Below are 16,651 nucleotides of genomic sequence, written 5' to 3'. Positions count from 1 at the left end.
TTGTGCTGCAGCTCTTTGCAACTCAATCCAAGGTTGTGAAATTGTTTCTCATACCAACAAGGTTAGAGATAAATATAGGATGTACAGTGCAGCTTTACTGTATTTATTAATAACCACTGTATATAAATACACAGACCTCATCCTAGACCGCAAAATGAAAAAGTAACAGCAGAAGTTTTATCATTTTAATCTGTAGTATATTATTGATAAGAACAAAATAATTATAAACATGAGCTTGATAAGCTACCGTCTGTCTTCTGAATGAACTTTGGTTCGACAATAGTCATCCTGCATGTTGCTTTATTTATTATATTAATAGCAAATACAGTTAATTGTAGTTTTAGAATGTAGACCTTTAAATTGTTGTCGTTTAAATGTGTAAAAAGTAAACTGAATGACCCTGGACTGTGGGGATCATTTTGGTCAGGACAATAGTTTGAAGGCAGAATCACATGAAGTCAATATTATAATAAGAAACTGCTCTTGTGGTCTTTATTCAACTGTCTCATGTAAACTGCACAGTAACATTCAGCAGAGACAAACAAAAGTGACAGATGCAGCAAATAAAAGCTTTACTTGTTAATGCAGACGACGCCGACAGCAGCTCCTGACATGTGCATGTATACAATATAGCATTTGGCTAAGATACCTAAGGACATACATACTAACTGTGTTTACATGGACAGTAAAAAGATAGTATTGTGATTATGATGTTTGCATGAGTCGCTTATGGAATATTCCATTCATATTCCTGTTTACATGTTACAGAGCACAGCCTGATTATGATGTTTGTACATGTCGATATTACAAAGAGATTTAGACGTATACATGTCTACTTATTGTGACTAAGGTCAAAATACCCAACGTCTTAATTATTGCTTATTCCAAATATGACCTTATTTGGGTTATATACATGGCAGTGTCGTGCCATACTATGAGGAAACTGTCCAACATCCCAGCATCACACTGCAGGAGATGAACAACAATGGCAGATGGTGACGTGACAAGTGTGACCCATGTGGATTTAACTCGCCAAAGCACCAGGTTTTCAGGTTTCTTTTCTTAGCACCAATAAATCCAATAATATCCTCAGAGATTGCAGTTGGTGCTTTGGAAAAATCATCACAGCTGCCATATGAATTGGACCAATTCCTACATAAAACCTGTGCATCCAGATAAACGTCCTCTGAATAGCAAGCACAACCACAGACAGGGCAATGTGTGCTAGTTCACGCTCATGGTGCTTAATGCTGATGTGATGAGGGAACCCTATTGATTCTGGACCACTGTGGGAAGTAGACTGCTGTTAATGGCATTGTTATGAACTATAATATCCCTCTCACACTCACATGGCCACACACACACACACACACATACACACACACACACTGACGCACAAATTCCTTGTGTCCCAGAGGGGTGTACATATTCTGAAGTGTTGTGAGCACTGGCAGTCAGCGAGGAAGCAACCAAGGTCCTCCTCCCTGACTGCTTCCTAGTATTGTTGCTACTTCCATCCATTAAATGTCCTTGTGTCCTAATGAATGTGTGTGATCTTGATCTGTCTGTGCGTGTCTGTGTGTGTGTGTTTTTGTGTACATGGGACTATTTTAGGTGTTAATCTCAGGATCCGCTGCAGAAAAGATGACACACTTTGTTTGATTGGTCGTGTTTAAGTTGCTCTAAGCAGGGCAGATGTAGAATGACGTGACGTGGTTCTCATTCTTCAACTTGGTTCAGGTTTTTAGGTGATGAATGAAACACATCAAAACTACAAAATGACACTCACACTATCTGCAAGTTGGATTTGTGCAGTGCAGGATGAATTGTGTGGATCAGGTCTCCATGTCGGAATAATATCACAGAGCAAGTCAGTTAATTATAATAACATATTATGCAGAACTACAGAGTTTCACTGCCATTACTTTGCCTCATTTTTTCCTAACCGGTAAAAGTATTTCTAATTTGCATTGAACAAAGGTCGTCACGATTAAACTACTAGACTCCAACATGTCCAACATCAGGCCAAGCTCTCAGCCAGATGTCCGTACACCATTTCTGTCATTTCATGTTTTAAACATCTGGATTGTATCAGGTCAGAATTATACACTCGAAAAAATGTTGGTGTAAGTGCACCCGAGAGAGGCTGAGAGCAGACTGAACTCAGGTGGCCTGAGGTGAATGTGAACCAGATGATGTACAGTACAGTGCAGTGTAAATACTTCTGAATCTGAAGGCAACCTCTTAAAGCTGGAACATGCAAAGAGGACATATGTTGCACGTCAGTTTAAATCAGAGTTTATTTTCACTCGTGCAAATATAACATCTTAATCTTAATCTAGATCCAAACCAGCACCAACAGAACACTGATGATCCTGTAATCGATTGATTCCCTAATGTTTACTTTTTGGTTTCATTTTCAAAGAGCACAGAGGATTTTTTTGTCCCTCTTGATTCCACAATGTCTCCGTCGTCCTAACAGAAGTTTTTCTCTCCCTCTCTCGTGTTTACAGTCTGGAGTCTGACATCGGCACACTCGAGAGTGAAGAGTCACAGATCTCGGCCAAAGAGCAACTTCTACGAGAACGTCTGAAAGAGACAGAGCGCTCGATAGAAGACCTGCAGAAGGTAAAAGGACATGAACTACTCAGAACCTCAGAAAGCGACTAACTACAGACTCTGAAACAAGTTTGCTTATACTAAAATCCTCTGATATTCCTCTTGTGTAGCAGCGATCTCTCCCCTGCTGTATATTTCTGAGCTGCTTGTTTAATTACACTTTAATAACGTTTTTTTTTATTAGCTAGAGCAAATAAAAGCTGCCGTGGCGCCTTGAATAGATTCTTTGCTGCTAACTGAAAACACAAGTGTGCATGAAACAGGATCAATTAAGGGAGAAAAGACAGATTTGTGTTTACAAAGCAGAGTTGTTAAGTTTTAATTGCGTTGTAAATCATTGATTAAAACTGGTCATTTAGCTGCAGACGTTTCATGTTGAGGGGAGAAGCACCAATGAGTATGAGATGAAAATAGAAATGTTTTTTGGTGATCAAATTCTCCAAACTCAAAATTGAAAATTGTTTTATTAACAAGTATAATTAATAAGAAATGAGTATATGTTTTTTTAACAATTATTTCAGAATAATTAAAAAAATTAAGATCTTTGGCTCATACAGATTTGCTTTTGTTTGGTTTCAGAGTCTGATGGCCCAGGATGGAGGTATGAGCAATGACACACACACACACACACACACACACACACACACACACACAAACACACACGCACACACAAAATGCATTAAAAACGGACGACTCACTGGGATGGTGTATACCCCTGAGTTACCCCTGTTGTCATAGCAATGGGGTCCCTCTGTGTGTGTGTGTGTTTGTGTTTGTCTATGTGTGTGTGTGTGTGTGTGTGTGTGTGTGTGTGTGTGTGTGTGTGTGTGTGTGTGTGTGTGTGTGTGTCTGTGTGTGAGTGTGTGTGTGTGTGGATAATAGTCTCGCTGAGACAGGAGAGACGCAGGCCAGCGCACGCTCTTAAACCCCTGCAACACACACTCAGCCATACACATACACAATACAGCTGCACACAAACACACAGATGCACACACACGCGCACACACACACACACCGGGTCAGCGAGACTATTGAGGCTCACACTCACACAAGGCCATGACTCTGCAGCCTGCAGCCGCTGGCTTTATCCCCCACCTATTCACCAACAAGCCCTGTAAGCCCCCGAAGCTTTGTTCTAGACATCACACACACACACACACACACACACACACACACACACACACACACACACACACACACACACACACACACAAACACACACACACACACACACACACACACACACAAACACACACACACACACACACACACACACACACACAGAGGTGTAATAGATAGACAATGGCAAACACACATACTTCTGCTGCATAAGCATTGGACCTCTGGGGTGCTAGAGTTGCCGTGGATACAGAAACAGTGGAGAGTTAAAGGGTGTGTGGGGGGGCTAGGGGCGGGCAAGGTCAATTAGGGGTGTGGTTTGTCTCTCTGTTTGGGGGCTGTGGCGTGTGTGTGTGTATCAGGGTGTGGTTACACACTACTTAGCTTGGTGCATGTGTGTGTGTGTGTGTGTGTGTGTGTGTGTGTGTGTGTGTGTGTGTGTGAGTGTGTGTGTTTGTTTGTGTGTGTGTGTGTCCCTCTCTGCCTCCCTGAACATGTGTCATTTCCCCCCCTGTGCTCCTGCTCACTAGATGCCACCTGCTGCATGCCGGCCCCCCTGTCGGACTGCACGGACCCCAGCCCCCCCGGCCTGGCCACGCAGCCCCGGAGCGGCCCACCTGCCCCTGGAGAGCACGCCATACCAAGACCTGGTAAGACAGAGGGAGGGAGGACAGGATGGGTGAGGGAGGGGAGGAAAGAGAGAGAGGGACAGAGAGAGAGAGAGGGAGGGAGGAGAGGAAGGTTTTGGGACGCAGCCAAGTTGGATTAAATCTCACACACACAAATGGAGAGTGGACAGGTGAAGACACACACTTCTGGTCAAATATCATGTTAACTTCAAAAGTTACACATCTTCCACCTCCCAGGCAACACACTCACACACTCAACATGACACATACCTATCCAGTGTGTGTCCACATGCACTGTGAGCACATGGACACCAGGCACAGAACCAGATTAGACCAGCCTACAATTTATACTGTGGTTCTAAAATGAATTATTATTATTGTAAATATTATTATTATTATTACTAGTAGTAGTAGTAGTAGTTATAGTAGTAGTAGTAATAGTAGTAGTGGTACTACTAGTAGTAGTAGTAAAAGTAGAAGTAGTAATAGTAGTAGTAGTAGTATTAGTAGAAGTAGTAATAGTAGTAGTGGTACTAGTAGTAGTAGTAGTAGGAATAGTAGAAGTAGTATGGTTTACTGATATAAGTATCAGCATTGTAATTAGTAGTTATTTAAAGTAAAGTATTTTATGTATCAGGTTCAATATATATTGATACATTAACCTGATGAGTATCAGTTTTCATATCAAGTTAATTCATATGTATCACTTATCTTAAAGTGTAATGTAACTTTATTAGTATCCTTAAAATGATCAACATTAGTTGATTAACTAATATAACTTTTGTAAACTAATACTGTGCCGTATTTTTAAACAACCTTATTTTGGTATAAGTGGGTTAAATATTAGTGATTGTTTTACTCTAGATATTTGTATTATTATTGTTTTTATTCTTAGTGTCTGTAATACTTTATATTAGTATTTGTTGACAGACAACATGGCTCGTGTTTCAGTTCAGTATCTTTCTTTGTATTTGACGCTGCTGACCTTGCACTGGGGGGGGGGATAGCCCTACAAAATAAAAGCTCAGCTTTTTTTTGGAGCCAACATGAGTCAGACAGATTTCACATCAGAGACAAGTGTGAGAACAAAGAGTTTGAGGTCAACAGAAATGTATTAAACAAACTTGGGGAAACAACACGTTATCTAAATAACATTTAGTAATATCAAGTGTTTTTATGTAGAGCACATTAAGTGACACACTGTAAAAACACAAGATGGGAGACCTGAAGTAACCTCAGTACTTTAGTAAGTTTAGATATAGGTGGAGTTTGTTTTCTAATCCACTCACATGCATCTGTTTTTCTAAAAGTAACACTGCTAACTTGACTTTACATCATTTTGAATAAGAAACTCATAAATGGCAGTTTATCAACGTCCTCACGCTTCACCTCCTCCACCTTTTCCTCCCAACACCCCCCACCCCCTCCACTGAACCTCCTTTCCCATCCCTTCACCCTTCCTTCCAATCCTTCTCCCCTCAACCCCCCCCCCCCCCGTCTCTCCTCCCTCTCACCCCCCCTTCCCTTCCTAACAGCAATGTTCGCCATGGAGATCAACGTGCAGAACGACCCCCACACCGGCGAGCAGCGCATCCTGTCGGCCAACCGCGTGAACCCCATGGACGCGGCGTCACGTGGCGTCAAAGTCTTCGACGACGGCAGGAAAGTGGTCTACGAGGTCACTTCCTCTGGGGGCGTGTCCACCACCAGTGTGGAGAATGGTTGGAGCTCCTTGCAGGTGGACCAGCTGATCCAGCGAGCCGCCCGGCCTGCTGCTCGAGGAGGAGATGGCGAGAGAGGTCAGGTGAGGGTGACCCCGGCCGTCCCACAGGCCTACGTTTCCCCGGCGGATATGGATGATCTGTCTCCGCCCTCCTGTGCCCCTCCATCCGTTCCTTCTAGCCCACCAGCCCAGGTCATCCTCCAAAGGGAGACCCGGCTGGGCATGATCCCCCCCTCCGCTCCCGTCACCACCCAGCCGGCCTCCTCGGCCCCCCCGGGCGGCGAGCTCTCCTGCCAGCCTCAGGCCACCGCCGAGCACCCGATCACCATGGTGTTCCTCGGCTACCAGGACGTGGAGGACACGAGCGAGAGCAGGCGGCTGCTGGGCTTCGACGGCGCGGTGAAGGCCGAGGTGGTCCTGATCGACGAGGACGACGAGAAGTCTCTGAGGGAGAAGACGGTCACCGACATGTCCATCATCGACGGCACGGCGGCCGACCTGGTGTCCGGCCGGCCGGCCACGTCCGAGGCCGTCAGCACGGAACTGTCATCCGACACCCGTGACCCCGACAGCGCCTCCTCGCCACCCGCGATCGACGCCAACACGGCCCCCCCGCCCGGCCTCACCCCCGCCACAGGTACAGACAAGAGGAAACGCTGCGAGTGCTGCGTCCTCATGTGACTGAATCTTCTCCCTCTTCCACCCTTTTATTATTACCCACAACACCCCTCTCTTCTCCTCTGTCTCTGGATGGTTACTAACAAGACGCCCTGCCTTCCTCCTCCTCCTCCTCCTCCTCCTCTGGACTCTGATCGGCTGGCACGCACATGCACACACATGCACGCTCTTGTCTGACCTTTGACTTTTTACTCAGTCACATGATCACCTCTTCATCTCTGCTCTTTGGTTAGAAACTCCAGCGACGACACACAGTATGTTCCACAAATTCAAAATCCACATCACGATGCAGGAACTGAGCTGTCGCCATGCTGCTTTATGTACGGTGAAATCCAACAGACAGATGGAGTCAAAATAATGTTTCTTCACACACAGCTAAGACCCAGGTTCTCTAGACCTCCTCTCGGGGGGGCAGGGGGGCTTTATGGACACGTTGCCATGCTGTCTAACCACCGTGCGCTCGGCTCCAAGGGAAATCAACCAGACCCCTGCTTTGAATAAGCTGGTTTATAAAACATTCAATAAGACACAGTCTCAGTTATTTTTTTAATTTCTCTACTCAGACACCTCCAACTTCCTTTTTTCTCTCCCCCCCAAAAACACACACCACACCTATGAAAGACCCACACACCCCTTCCTCGTACACTCTGTCTGACCAGGGCAGAGAGGAGGGTACTCGTTGCCTTGGTTTCTTTATGTGCCTCTTCATTCTTCCACATTGACAGTCACAACAAAAGTTAGAGATAGATTCAACTTTTATTTCAGTTTGCTGTTATTATTTAAATTTTTTGGAAACTTAAATGGCCATTGAATTGTTGAAACGCCCGTTTCCGTGGGGAAAGGAGGTTTTTGACACTGTAGTTTGTAACACGACTCTCACCCCCTTTCCCTCATCTCTCTCTCTCTCTCCCTCTTTCTCTCACTCGGAACTCCTGCGCTAACTCCAGCTATTCCACTGCTGAGGTCACTTCCTCCTATTCTCGTACTTCCTAACTCAGCAGCCAATGAGAAGCCGTGGAGCACAGGTTGGCCGCCTGTATGTTCGACGCCGCCAAATTTTTTTTTCCTAGTGTGTCCAAAGGCTCGAGAGCACAGGAAGCTTCACGGCAGCTTAATGAGTTCACTCTGGCAGTGAAGGGAGCATACACACACACACATACACACACACACACACACACACACATTTCCAGCTATGGAAAAAACATGGGTTACCACCACTAACAGCTCGGGCACAAAGACGTGAATAATGAATATAAACAAGCACTCCTGAAGTACAACTACGAGCTTTTTCGACGAAGATTATGTGCAAATTCATGTTCACCTTTTTATCCATTAAACTCAGAGGGCCACCCCCGATCCATTATGCTCTTTAGAATTCAAAGAGAGTAAAACAACACTGCCAGCTCGCACTACAGTCGCCTGCCAGACCCTGGTTTACAAGGGTCCTACAAATAATGAGGTCTGGGTGTCATTATAACATCGTATATACACGGTATTACACTGTAGGTCATTTTCTAGGCTGGCTTTCAGATTGAAAAGCTCTCAAAAGCAGTAATCAGGCTCATTCTGTGGAGTGATAATGGATGTTTAGGAGTTTTGCTTAATTTCCTGTGTCCTGTACGTTACATTTAACGCTACAGCGAGCCACCGGTGGTTATAGAAAAGATCAATAAAGTGACATGGCTCAGTCGAGCGATAGAAGACGACACTCGCACGTTTACAAAACAGGTCCGTGAGGCTCTTTAGATACAATAGTGGGATTTAAGGGATGTTTTGTGGCTCAGGTTTGTATCCAGTGGTCGTGATGTCCATTTTTTCTTGGGTGTGAATGTGATTAATCACATCATGACATGAATAAAGCTTCACAAACCTGATGTAATGGGCAGTGACTGACCTGAACAGCCACAAAAACCTTTATTTTCAGAGTGCAGTGCCTTTTCTTTCCTTTTGTTTTTACTGGACCTGAACCATCGACTAAAACACATCCTTGAGTGCCACAGCTCCACTGTGGAATAGTCGTAAAAAGAATGAAGGGTAGAAAACAATAATCCCTGACGTTAAATAGTGTTTCCAGCATTGAAAGGTTCTTTCCACACACGGCTCCGTGCACAGCTCATACAATCTCACCTCCAATCTTTGCTGACACTGCAGAACATGCAAGCTTTAGTTTGACTGGCCCCTGCTGCCGTACCGGGGGTCTGTCACTTCCTGTGTAGATAAAGAATGTAAATACTATATATTCTATTTAGCAATGATTTTATTTTCCACATATATAGAGAGATCTAGAGATAGTTCTGATTATTTTGGGTATCGGACGTTGTTCCGATGTCCTGCTACGCCATATATGACGAGTGTATGATAGATTCATACATTTTCATTCTCTTAACTTCACCGCTTTGCTGTGTGTAGTCTCACGATTAACCCCGCCCCCTCTCTGCTGACCATGCATCCGAGGAGCTAGAAACTTTGTTCAGAGACATTTTTCCTAATTAACCATACAGAGGGATTTGTACGGGAGCCCACGACAAGGTTCTTTTTACACGTGTGTGGATGTTTTCCTATATATGGCGTATCCTGCAGCAGCCATTTTTGTCCATTCAATTGGGTCACATGTTAAATTCCACTTGACGTGTAATTTTTCTGGGACCGGTATATTTTTGTCAATCAAAGACACATGTTCAGGTACGTTAAAAAAACATCAAAATACTGGAATTAATTAAATAACAATTCCAGTTGTGGAAAATGCAAAGTCACTCTGCCCCTTTTTGAAATAGCCCTGTGTTCTCTTGGTTCAATTTAACTGTAACAGATCTGAAAATAAACAGACTTGGGGACAATCACTGATATTGTCCTGTTCAGTGAACCCGATTCACTGGAACAAATTTTAAATGCATGACCGTTTTACTATGCAGAGAAGTGTGTTCTGGGAAGTGTAGTGTTAGTTTCCCCCGAGGTGTGAATAGCACACACACACGTGATGTGCAATGAACGAAGAAGCACTTACTGTAAGAAAAAATGCAGCCACAATCTCAAGAGAAGGAGGAAGGTTTACCCACCTAGTTTGCCTGTGTGTGTGTGTGTGTGTGTGTGTGTGTGTGTGTGTGTGTGTGTGTGTGTGTGTGTGTGTGTGTTGTTTAATGCAAGGAGCTGTCGGTGAACAACAGGCTTGCTGAGTTTACCAGCCTCACTGCCACGCCTGCAGTGCTCCTCTGACCCTCTATGTCTGCCTGCCCTCACGGTTGTATGGACTGTTAAAATGAAAAAAAACAAAAGGAGCCATTTTCTATTGTTCACATTTCTCTCTCTCCTCCTCCTCTTCTTTCTATGGTTATGACAACTCACTCGCTCACTCTCTCTTTCTCTCTCTCTCTCTCTCCTCCTCTCTGATGTCTGTATCTTCTTCTTTGGTCAATAAAGCTGAGTTTCTCCAGTGCCCCCCTGCCGTCTCTCGCTTGTTGTTCTTTCCATCTGTCTCTCTAACGTTCACTTCTTCATCGGCTGCTGACAAACAGATCACAAGCTGTCCTTACTGCATCCCTACCTGTTATACTACTGCAACTAACACACAAACACACACAGACACACACTGGACTGTAGTGTCTTCTACATTCATAAACTAAACAAGTTAAAAGGACGTTGGGATTATTTTATAGAGCTATGCACCACATCTTCACTTAATCAATTTGAAATGCAAAAAACTTAAAGTCACTTTGAATGTGAAGAAGAAGATGGTCGCTGTGTTTTTTGCAAAGTTGCACCACAAACACACATCAAAGCACAGTCATAACGTTTTCTATCATCCAGCACATTATGTTCTGTTTTCACTTGATAAAATCAGACTTCATTTAATCACATAAACAAACTAGAGCAAAACTAAACCTCAGTCACTGTGAGTTAAAACATCTGAGATGCACAATAGCTGCTTTGATTCAGCAACTCCTTCCTTGTTGTGAGTAATTTAATATGTGGACAGTATTGGTGTCATAATATTTACTCACAAGCACATAATGAAATACAAGCTTGATAAACCGCTACATGAAATATTAATGAAGTCCAGAAACTTGGCCAGAAGACACAAAGGAATATGCTGAGTAACCATCTTTAATTTCCATTGTTGAAATCCATTTGAATTCAATTCAAAAGAAAATAAAACACAGCTGTGCAGAGGAAGGAAAGGTTGAATGTTACTGCAACATTCCTGAGGGACTCGTGATTGTGTTATTTAATGAATTTACACAATGCAATAAATAAGTATTTCATGAGGTATTTAGGAAAAGGGGAAGAAGGGAATGTGGATGTTGTGTAGGGAAGGAAAGAGAAAACATTTTAGATTAAAAAAAAAGTAGATCAACAGAATCTATACACCCCAACTGTTCTGGTTTTGCAGGAGCCCTGAGGCGCCCCCTTGGTGCGAATAGTAGGTACTGCAAGAAATCCTGCTACAGCTCAACATTGTCGTCTAACTTGACTTTACTGATACCAGGGATAACTTCACACTTCACACCTACCACACTGAGGCACTGTAACCATTAACCATGTATCACCCTCCATCAGATTTAAAAACAATCTGCATGCACATGGATTTATTCACTGACACCACAAGAAAGGGCACATACTGTATGTGTACATGCAAACTAGCACCTCAGTACATAGCAGTTGTACGACATCATCTTTCTTTTGATAGGTTTATCTTTGATGACACACTGGGTGTTATTGTTAATCTGTGCAGGGCGGCCACACTAACATGACACACATTTCCCCAGACGACATAATAGAAGGTGATAAATTAATATATGAGAGATGTCATGACTTCTGAGAACATAAACACACACACTCAGTCACTTCCAGCTCACAGGATGGGTGTGTTTCCCATGATAACAACCACTAATTGAATTATGTTTATCATCAGATAATAAAAGGCTGCATGGAAGCCATAAACACACATGCATGTGCACACAGCAAGGCCGTAACAAGTATAAACATATCTCACTATATGTGACATTATGGCCTGATAAGGTTTCATGTGACGTGTGACAACAATAGGACATAAATACTAATACAAATTTGATATATTTTGGATTTATTCACAGTGATAGTTAATACAGTTTACTCTGGATTTCTCCCACAGTCTAAAGAGTCTAAATGTCCATATATGTGAATGTGGTGAAGCCAAAGGATGGATGTATAAATTGATAACTTTTTGAGGTATTAAATTAAGTAAAGTAAATCAGTAAATCAGCTAAATTATGATTGGATGCACAATTATCCTACATTTGGACATTTACAGTGCAACAAGAGATCAAGTATCACATATATTGCTGATGCTACTAATATTGCTGCTACTATACCAGCCACTAATACTACTACTAATATAATTTATAATACTGTCACTAGTACTTAGTTCTATTATTTGTGCTCCAAATACTGTGACTGACAGAGTAGCAGCATAGAGGGCGGTATGGTAATGATAGTAATAATAATAATTATGTCATTATGGCACGAGTAGTAGCAGTATCGTAGTTAAGGTAATACTATCAGTGGTTGTTTGCTAGTCAAAGCAGTAGTAGCTGCAGTATAAACCCGATCTGACAGATTCATGTCAGTGTTTTCTGCTTTGGCAGCAGCGTCGTGTCTTCAGCTGCAGTGAGTGTGGGAGTCTGGAGGTTGAGGATGAGAAGTTATAAAAATCTGATGAACTTGACTCATCAAGGTGGAACTGGGTCAGTGAATCAGCAAAGGACGAGACTTTAAATATACAAGGAAGAGGCTGCAGTGAAGTGAAGACTTGGGCTCTTCTTAGGTTTGATAATATTACCTGGCTTAGAGAATATGAGATTAGCAGATTCAGAATCCACGACTAAGACGTACGTGCAGAGTGTTTTCATGTTTTTTCCTATTTCTTAAAAAGCACAATATTTGGAGAAGCAGGTCCGAACGTGATCTTTACTTGACAAAGACCAAGAAATAATCTGTTCAAGATATTGTGCTGGATCACCAGTTATTATGAGAGGTGATGCTGATTAACAAAGAAAACAATGGTAAAAAAATAAATAAAAAATTCTGTTTTATCACAGGCTACATCAAAACGCCCGAGGTTGCCTTGACAACAACGAACGGCTATCAAGCTCCGACCAAACATCCTCACACTGCCATGGTGAGTAAACAGTGTGTCTGAGTTTTTGAATGTATGACTGTACGGACGTTTATGGACAATGAAAGAGTGTTATGATCACATAATGTACCGAGACCGGACATCAGAGGAGTGAGGGACGGCTCCGTCGGCCTGGAAACCTTTCATGATGCAGTTATAAGAGACTATCTGTTCACCCTGTGACAAGCCTTCAAACAGCAACACCCATTATCTGTATTTTTGGGCTTTCAATCCTTGAAAATAATGGAAAAAATGTGAAGTCACGAGGAGAACCAGATAACAGCAGTGCTGAGAGTAGAGTTCTTCTACTGGATAAATCCTTGTGTCTGTGATCTCTGTGCTCAGAAGTTCAGAACATTCAGGCTGATAAATTGAACTACTTCAGCTGGGTCAGGGATTGTGGGCAGAGAAGACTTCCTTAAAATCCTGAACATCACATATTGAGGATCTTCAAGGTACAACAACCGAGGATTTTTTTGTAGTAGTTTTAGCTTTCACCTTCTGGAGTTTGCAGTCACACTGGTACGGTCGAATCAGGTAATTAATTGAATGTATGGGTTTTCTATGAGGGGCCATTCGGGGATCAGTATCTTGCCCAAGGACACTTCGGCATGCAGATGGGGAAGAGACGCCACAGCAGCCCCTGATGTGTGTGTAGGTCCAAGCATAGCCTGTATTTCAAGATGGACAACATGACGGCTCCCAAAACTTCTTCTTAAAACTCCAGAAGTGTTTTGTGGACTCGAACACTTCCCCCACCACCTCCATCGGCAAAGTGGTGAGAGGATAATGAGGGAGTTTTAATTATTCTGGGGTGAACTTTCCTTTAAGCAAACATCTCCCATCTGGCAACATCTGTCCAGAGGTCACATTAACTTACTTCCTCTCACCACATCTGGTTCTACCTGTTCTGGAGTTTTCTGACTTTTGTTTGGGTGAAAGTGCCACCAGAGAACATTTGAGAGAGATAGAGAGAGGGAGAGAGAGAGGTGGAAGACACACAGACAGACAGAGAGAGAGACAGGAGGTGGGGGTTCAGTGGCTGCAGATTGTCTCGCAGCCCAATGAATGAATGAATGAAACTAAAGGCAGTGAAACCTGATCCGCACGGGTCGGCCTCATTGTGCTCGATTCTCTCTGGAACGGGACGGAACAGACAGAACAGCCGGAACAGCCTCCCGGGAGCTCGCCAGCCCTGCATTATTCAGCGCGTGCCTACCGAAAAGAGAGAGAGAGGGAGAGAGAGAGAGGGGGAGAGAGAGAGAGAGGTAGAGAGAGAGAGAGAGAGAGGGGGGGAGAGAGGGAGAGAGAGAGATAGGAGAGAGAGAGGGAGAGAGAGAGAGAGAGAGAGAGATAGGAGAGAGAGAGAGAGAGAGAGAGGGAGGGAGGGAGGGAGGGATAGAGAGAGAGGGGGGGAGTAAAGGGGGAGAGAGAGAGAGATAGAGAGAGGGAGGAGAGAGAGAGAGAGAGAGATAGAGAGAGGGAGGAGAGAGACAGAGAGAGAGAGAGAGAGAGAGAGAGAGAGAGAGAGAGAGAGAGAGAGAGAGAGAGAGGGAGGGAGAGAGAGGGAGAGAGAGAGAGAGAGGGAACGAGAGGGAGAGGGAGGGAGGAATAGATAGAGAGAGAGGGAGGAGAGAGAGAGAGAGAGAGAGAGAGAGAGAGAGAGAGAGGGAGAGAGAGAGAGAGAGAGAGAGAGAGAGAGAGAGGTTGGAAAAGCTGGCGCGCAAAGACTCAATGTCACCCCGGTCCCAGGCTGCGGTCACCGGCTCCTCTCGCCGCTAGCATCCGCTCCTCCGGCTCCACAGAGCGGGTGTTTGGTGTGAACGTCCCCGCGGAGCAGCCTCCATCTGCGGCCACGTTGAAGGAGGAGAAGAAGGAGGAGGAGGAGAAGTAGCGGTCAGTAGGTCGGATACGCCTCCGCCGTTAGAAACTAGTCCCCGGGTTATTATCCGGTAATTAGTCGGTGTTAAGGAGCTCCGGGGGATAAGCTGCACCTTCCCTCTCACAGGTAAAGTGAATTAAAACAATAGCATTACTGGTGTAAATCGATTTTAATTTAAGTTAGCAAAAGGGGAGTAAACTCATCCAATGGGCTGTGTGCATGTGGAGGGTGTGTGTGTGTGTGTGTGTGTGTGTGTGTGTGTGTGTGTGTGTGTGTGTGTGTCCGTTGTGTGTGGCTTTATGTGTGTTTCTGTGCCTGTGTGTAATATCTGCAATCTCACTGTTTGTCTGTCAAAGTGTTGGACACAGGATACTGTCTGTCCACTGTCCCCAAAGGAGGTCACTGGACCAGGCTATCTGCTGCAGTGTAGCCTCCATGCCTCATTGTGCTGCTCCTCTTCCTCCTCCTTCTCCTCCTTCTCCTCCTCCTCCTCCTTCTCCTCCTCCTCCTCCTCCTCCTTCTCCTCCTCCTCCTCCTCCTCCTCCTCCTCCTCCTCCTCCTCCTCCTCCTCCTCCTCTGCATCACTTTAACCCAGATACGAGAATGACCTTAATCTGGTTTTCATGTCATGTTCTTCCACCAGAGAAATCATTAGGATGACGTACACCTCTCGGTTTATTATCTAGTCCAAGCGTGTGAGAATTGCTGTGAGATCAGGATGATTCAATATGATGATGATCTATTTCAGAAATGGGTCTAAGGGGTGGGCAAATTATATCAGCAAATATCAATAAGTATTAAGATAAATCTCACAATGTTGTTTCTTCAAAGTTTTGAGATGGATTTTTGCTCCTGTGGTTCAAATCTGACATATAACAGTAAAGCCACTTATGTGTTGTACCTCATCCCCTTATTGATTAAAATTATAAATTATATTGCCATATAGACTGTTTAATTGTCAAGTACCGATGGATTTCATCTCAGCCCCAACTCCGGCCAAAAAGCACTTTTTTATTTTTCCCTCTATATATAAACAGTAGAAAAAGGCATGTGATCAAACCGGGTGTTGGTCTTTATTTTTGTTTGCACAAGATTTCTCTGTTCTTTGCCCGCAGCTGTTGCCAAGCAACTTGAAGTTTTGAGTTTAGCAATGTTCATATTCCACTGGGGACGAGCGTCATCCTGCTGCATACGAATGACTTTTAATCGTCCTCTCGGCACCAGAGATTAAATCAGATATTTCAGCTCAGTACATCGTGACCACTTACCCCACAAACTCATATTTATACAGATATAATATAGTTAAATATATTGAAAATTAATCTTGCAATACCGACATTTAATTTGGGTGCAGTTGATCTGTACAATACAGAAGGAATGATGAATTTCTCAGTACTGTTTTGCATCCAGTTCACAGTCTGGACACTTTGAAGAAGATTTATTTTGAAGTAGCCACTTGGACACAAACTTTATCCGGCAGATAGAATCCGCTGGTGGGATTCATATCAGATGAGATAGAAGCTGAGGGGTAAACAACGTCATGGAGGCTTAAGTCTGTTTTCATTGCCCGCTCTCCCTCTCTGTTTAGAACAGCTCATCAGCCGTGCTTAGCTGTTTTGTTTGGTCATCATTTTAAATTGCTGGCTGATTCTGGAAATAACGAACCAAAGCAACAAACTGCCAATTCAGACAGAGTGTTTGCCAATAACTCTGCTGGGGCCTGGGGACAGAGAAACAAAAAGAAAAAATCTCAGCCAGTGCTCTGATTTGATTGGATGGTTAATGACAGGAGGTACCTGCCACATTCTGAATGTCCCATTGAGGCAGTCAACGCCTAGTATTACACCTAA

The 16,651-nt window shown here is 43.8% G+C and overlaps 1 protein-coding gene across 1 annotated transcript in view; it reads left to right on the top strand.

Annotated features, from left to right (window-relative positions):
• LOC133010336 (PALM2-AKAP2 fusion protein) overlaps window positions 1-16,651 on the top strand; it is a 66,126-nt gene that overhangs the window by 25,543 nt on the left and 23,932 nt on the right. Inside the window, exons 4-8 of the mRNA XM_061077883.1 lie at window positions 2,514-2,628; window positions 3,199-3,220; window positions 4,269-4,388; window positions 5,903-6,727; window positions 12,843-12,922. Of these exons, the coding sequence (XP_060933866.1) occupies window positions 2,514-2,628; window positions 3,199-3,220; window positions 4,269-4,388; window positions 5,903-6,727; window positions 12,843-12,922 (1,162 nt within the window). The remainder of the gene's footprint in view (window positions 1-2,513; window positions 2,629-3,198; window positions 3,221-4,268; window positions 4,389-5,902; window positions 6,728-12,842; window positions 12,923-16,651) is intronic.

This window comes from Limanda limanda, chromosome 1 (assembly GCF_963576545.1).
Source record: "Limanda limanda chromosome 1, fLimLim1.1, whole genome shotgun sequence".
Classification (NCBI taxonomy): Eukaryota; Metazoa; Chordata; class Actinopteri; order Pleuronectiformes; family Pleuronectidae; genus Limanda; species Limanda limanda.
The sequence above is the reverse complement of the archived record's forward strand: the minus strand, read 5'-3'. Positions and strand labels throughout refer to the sequence as shown.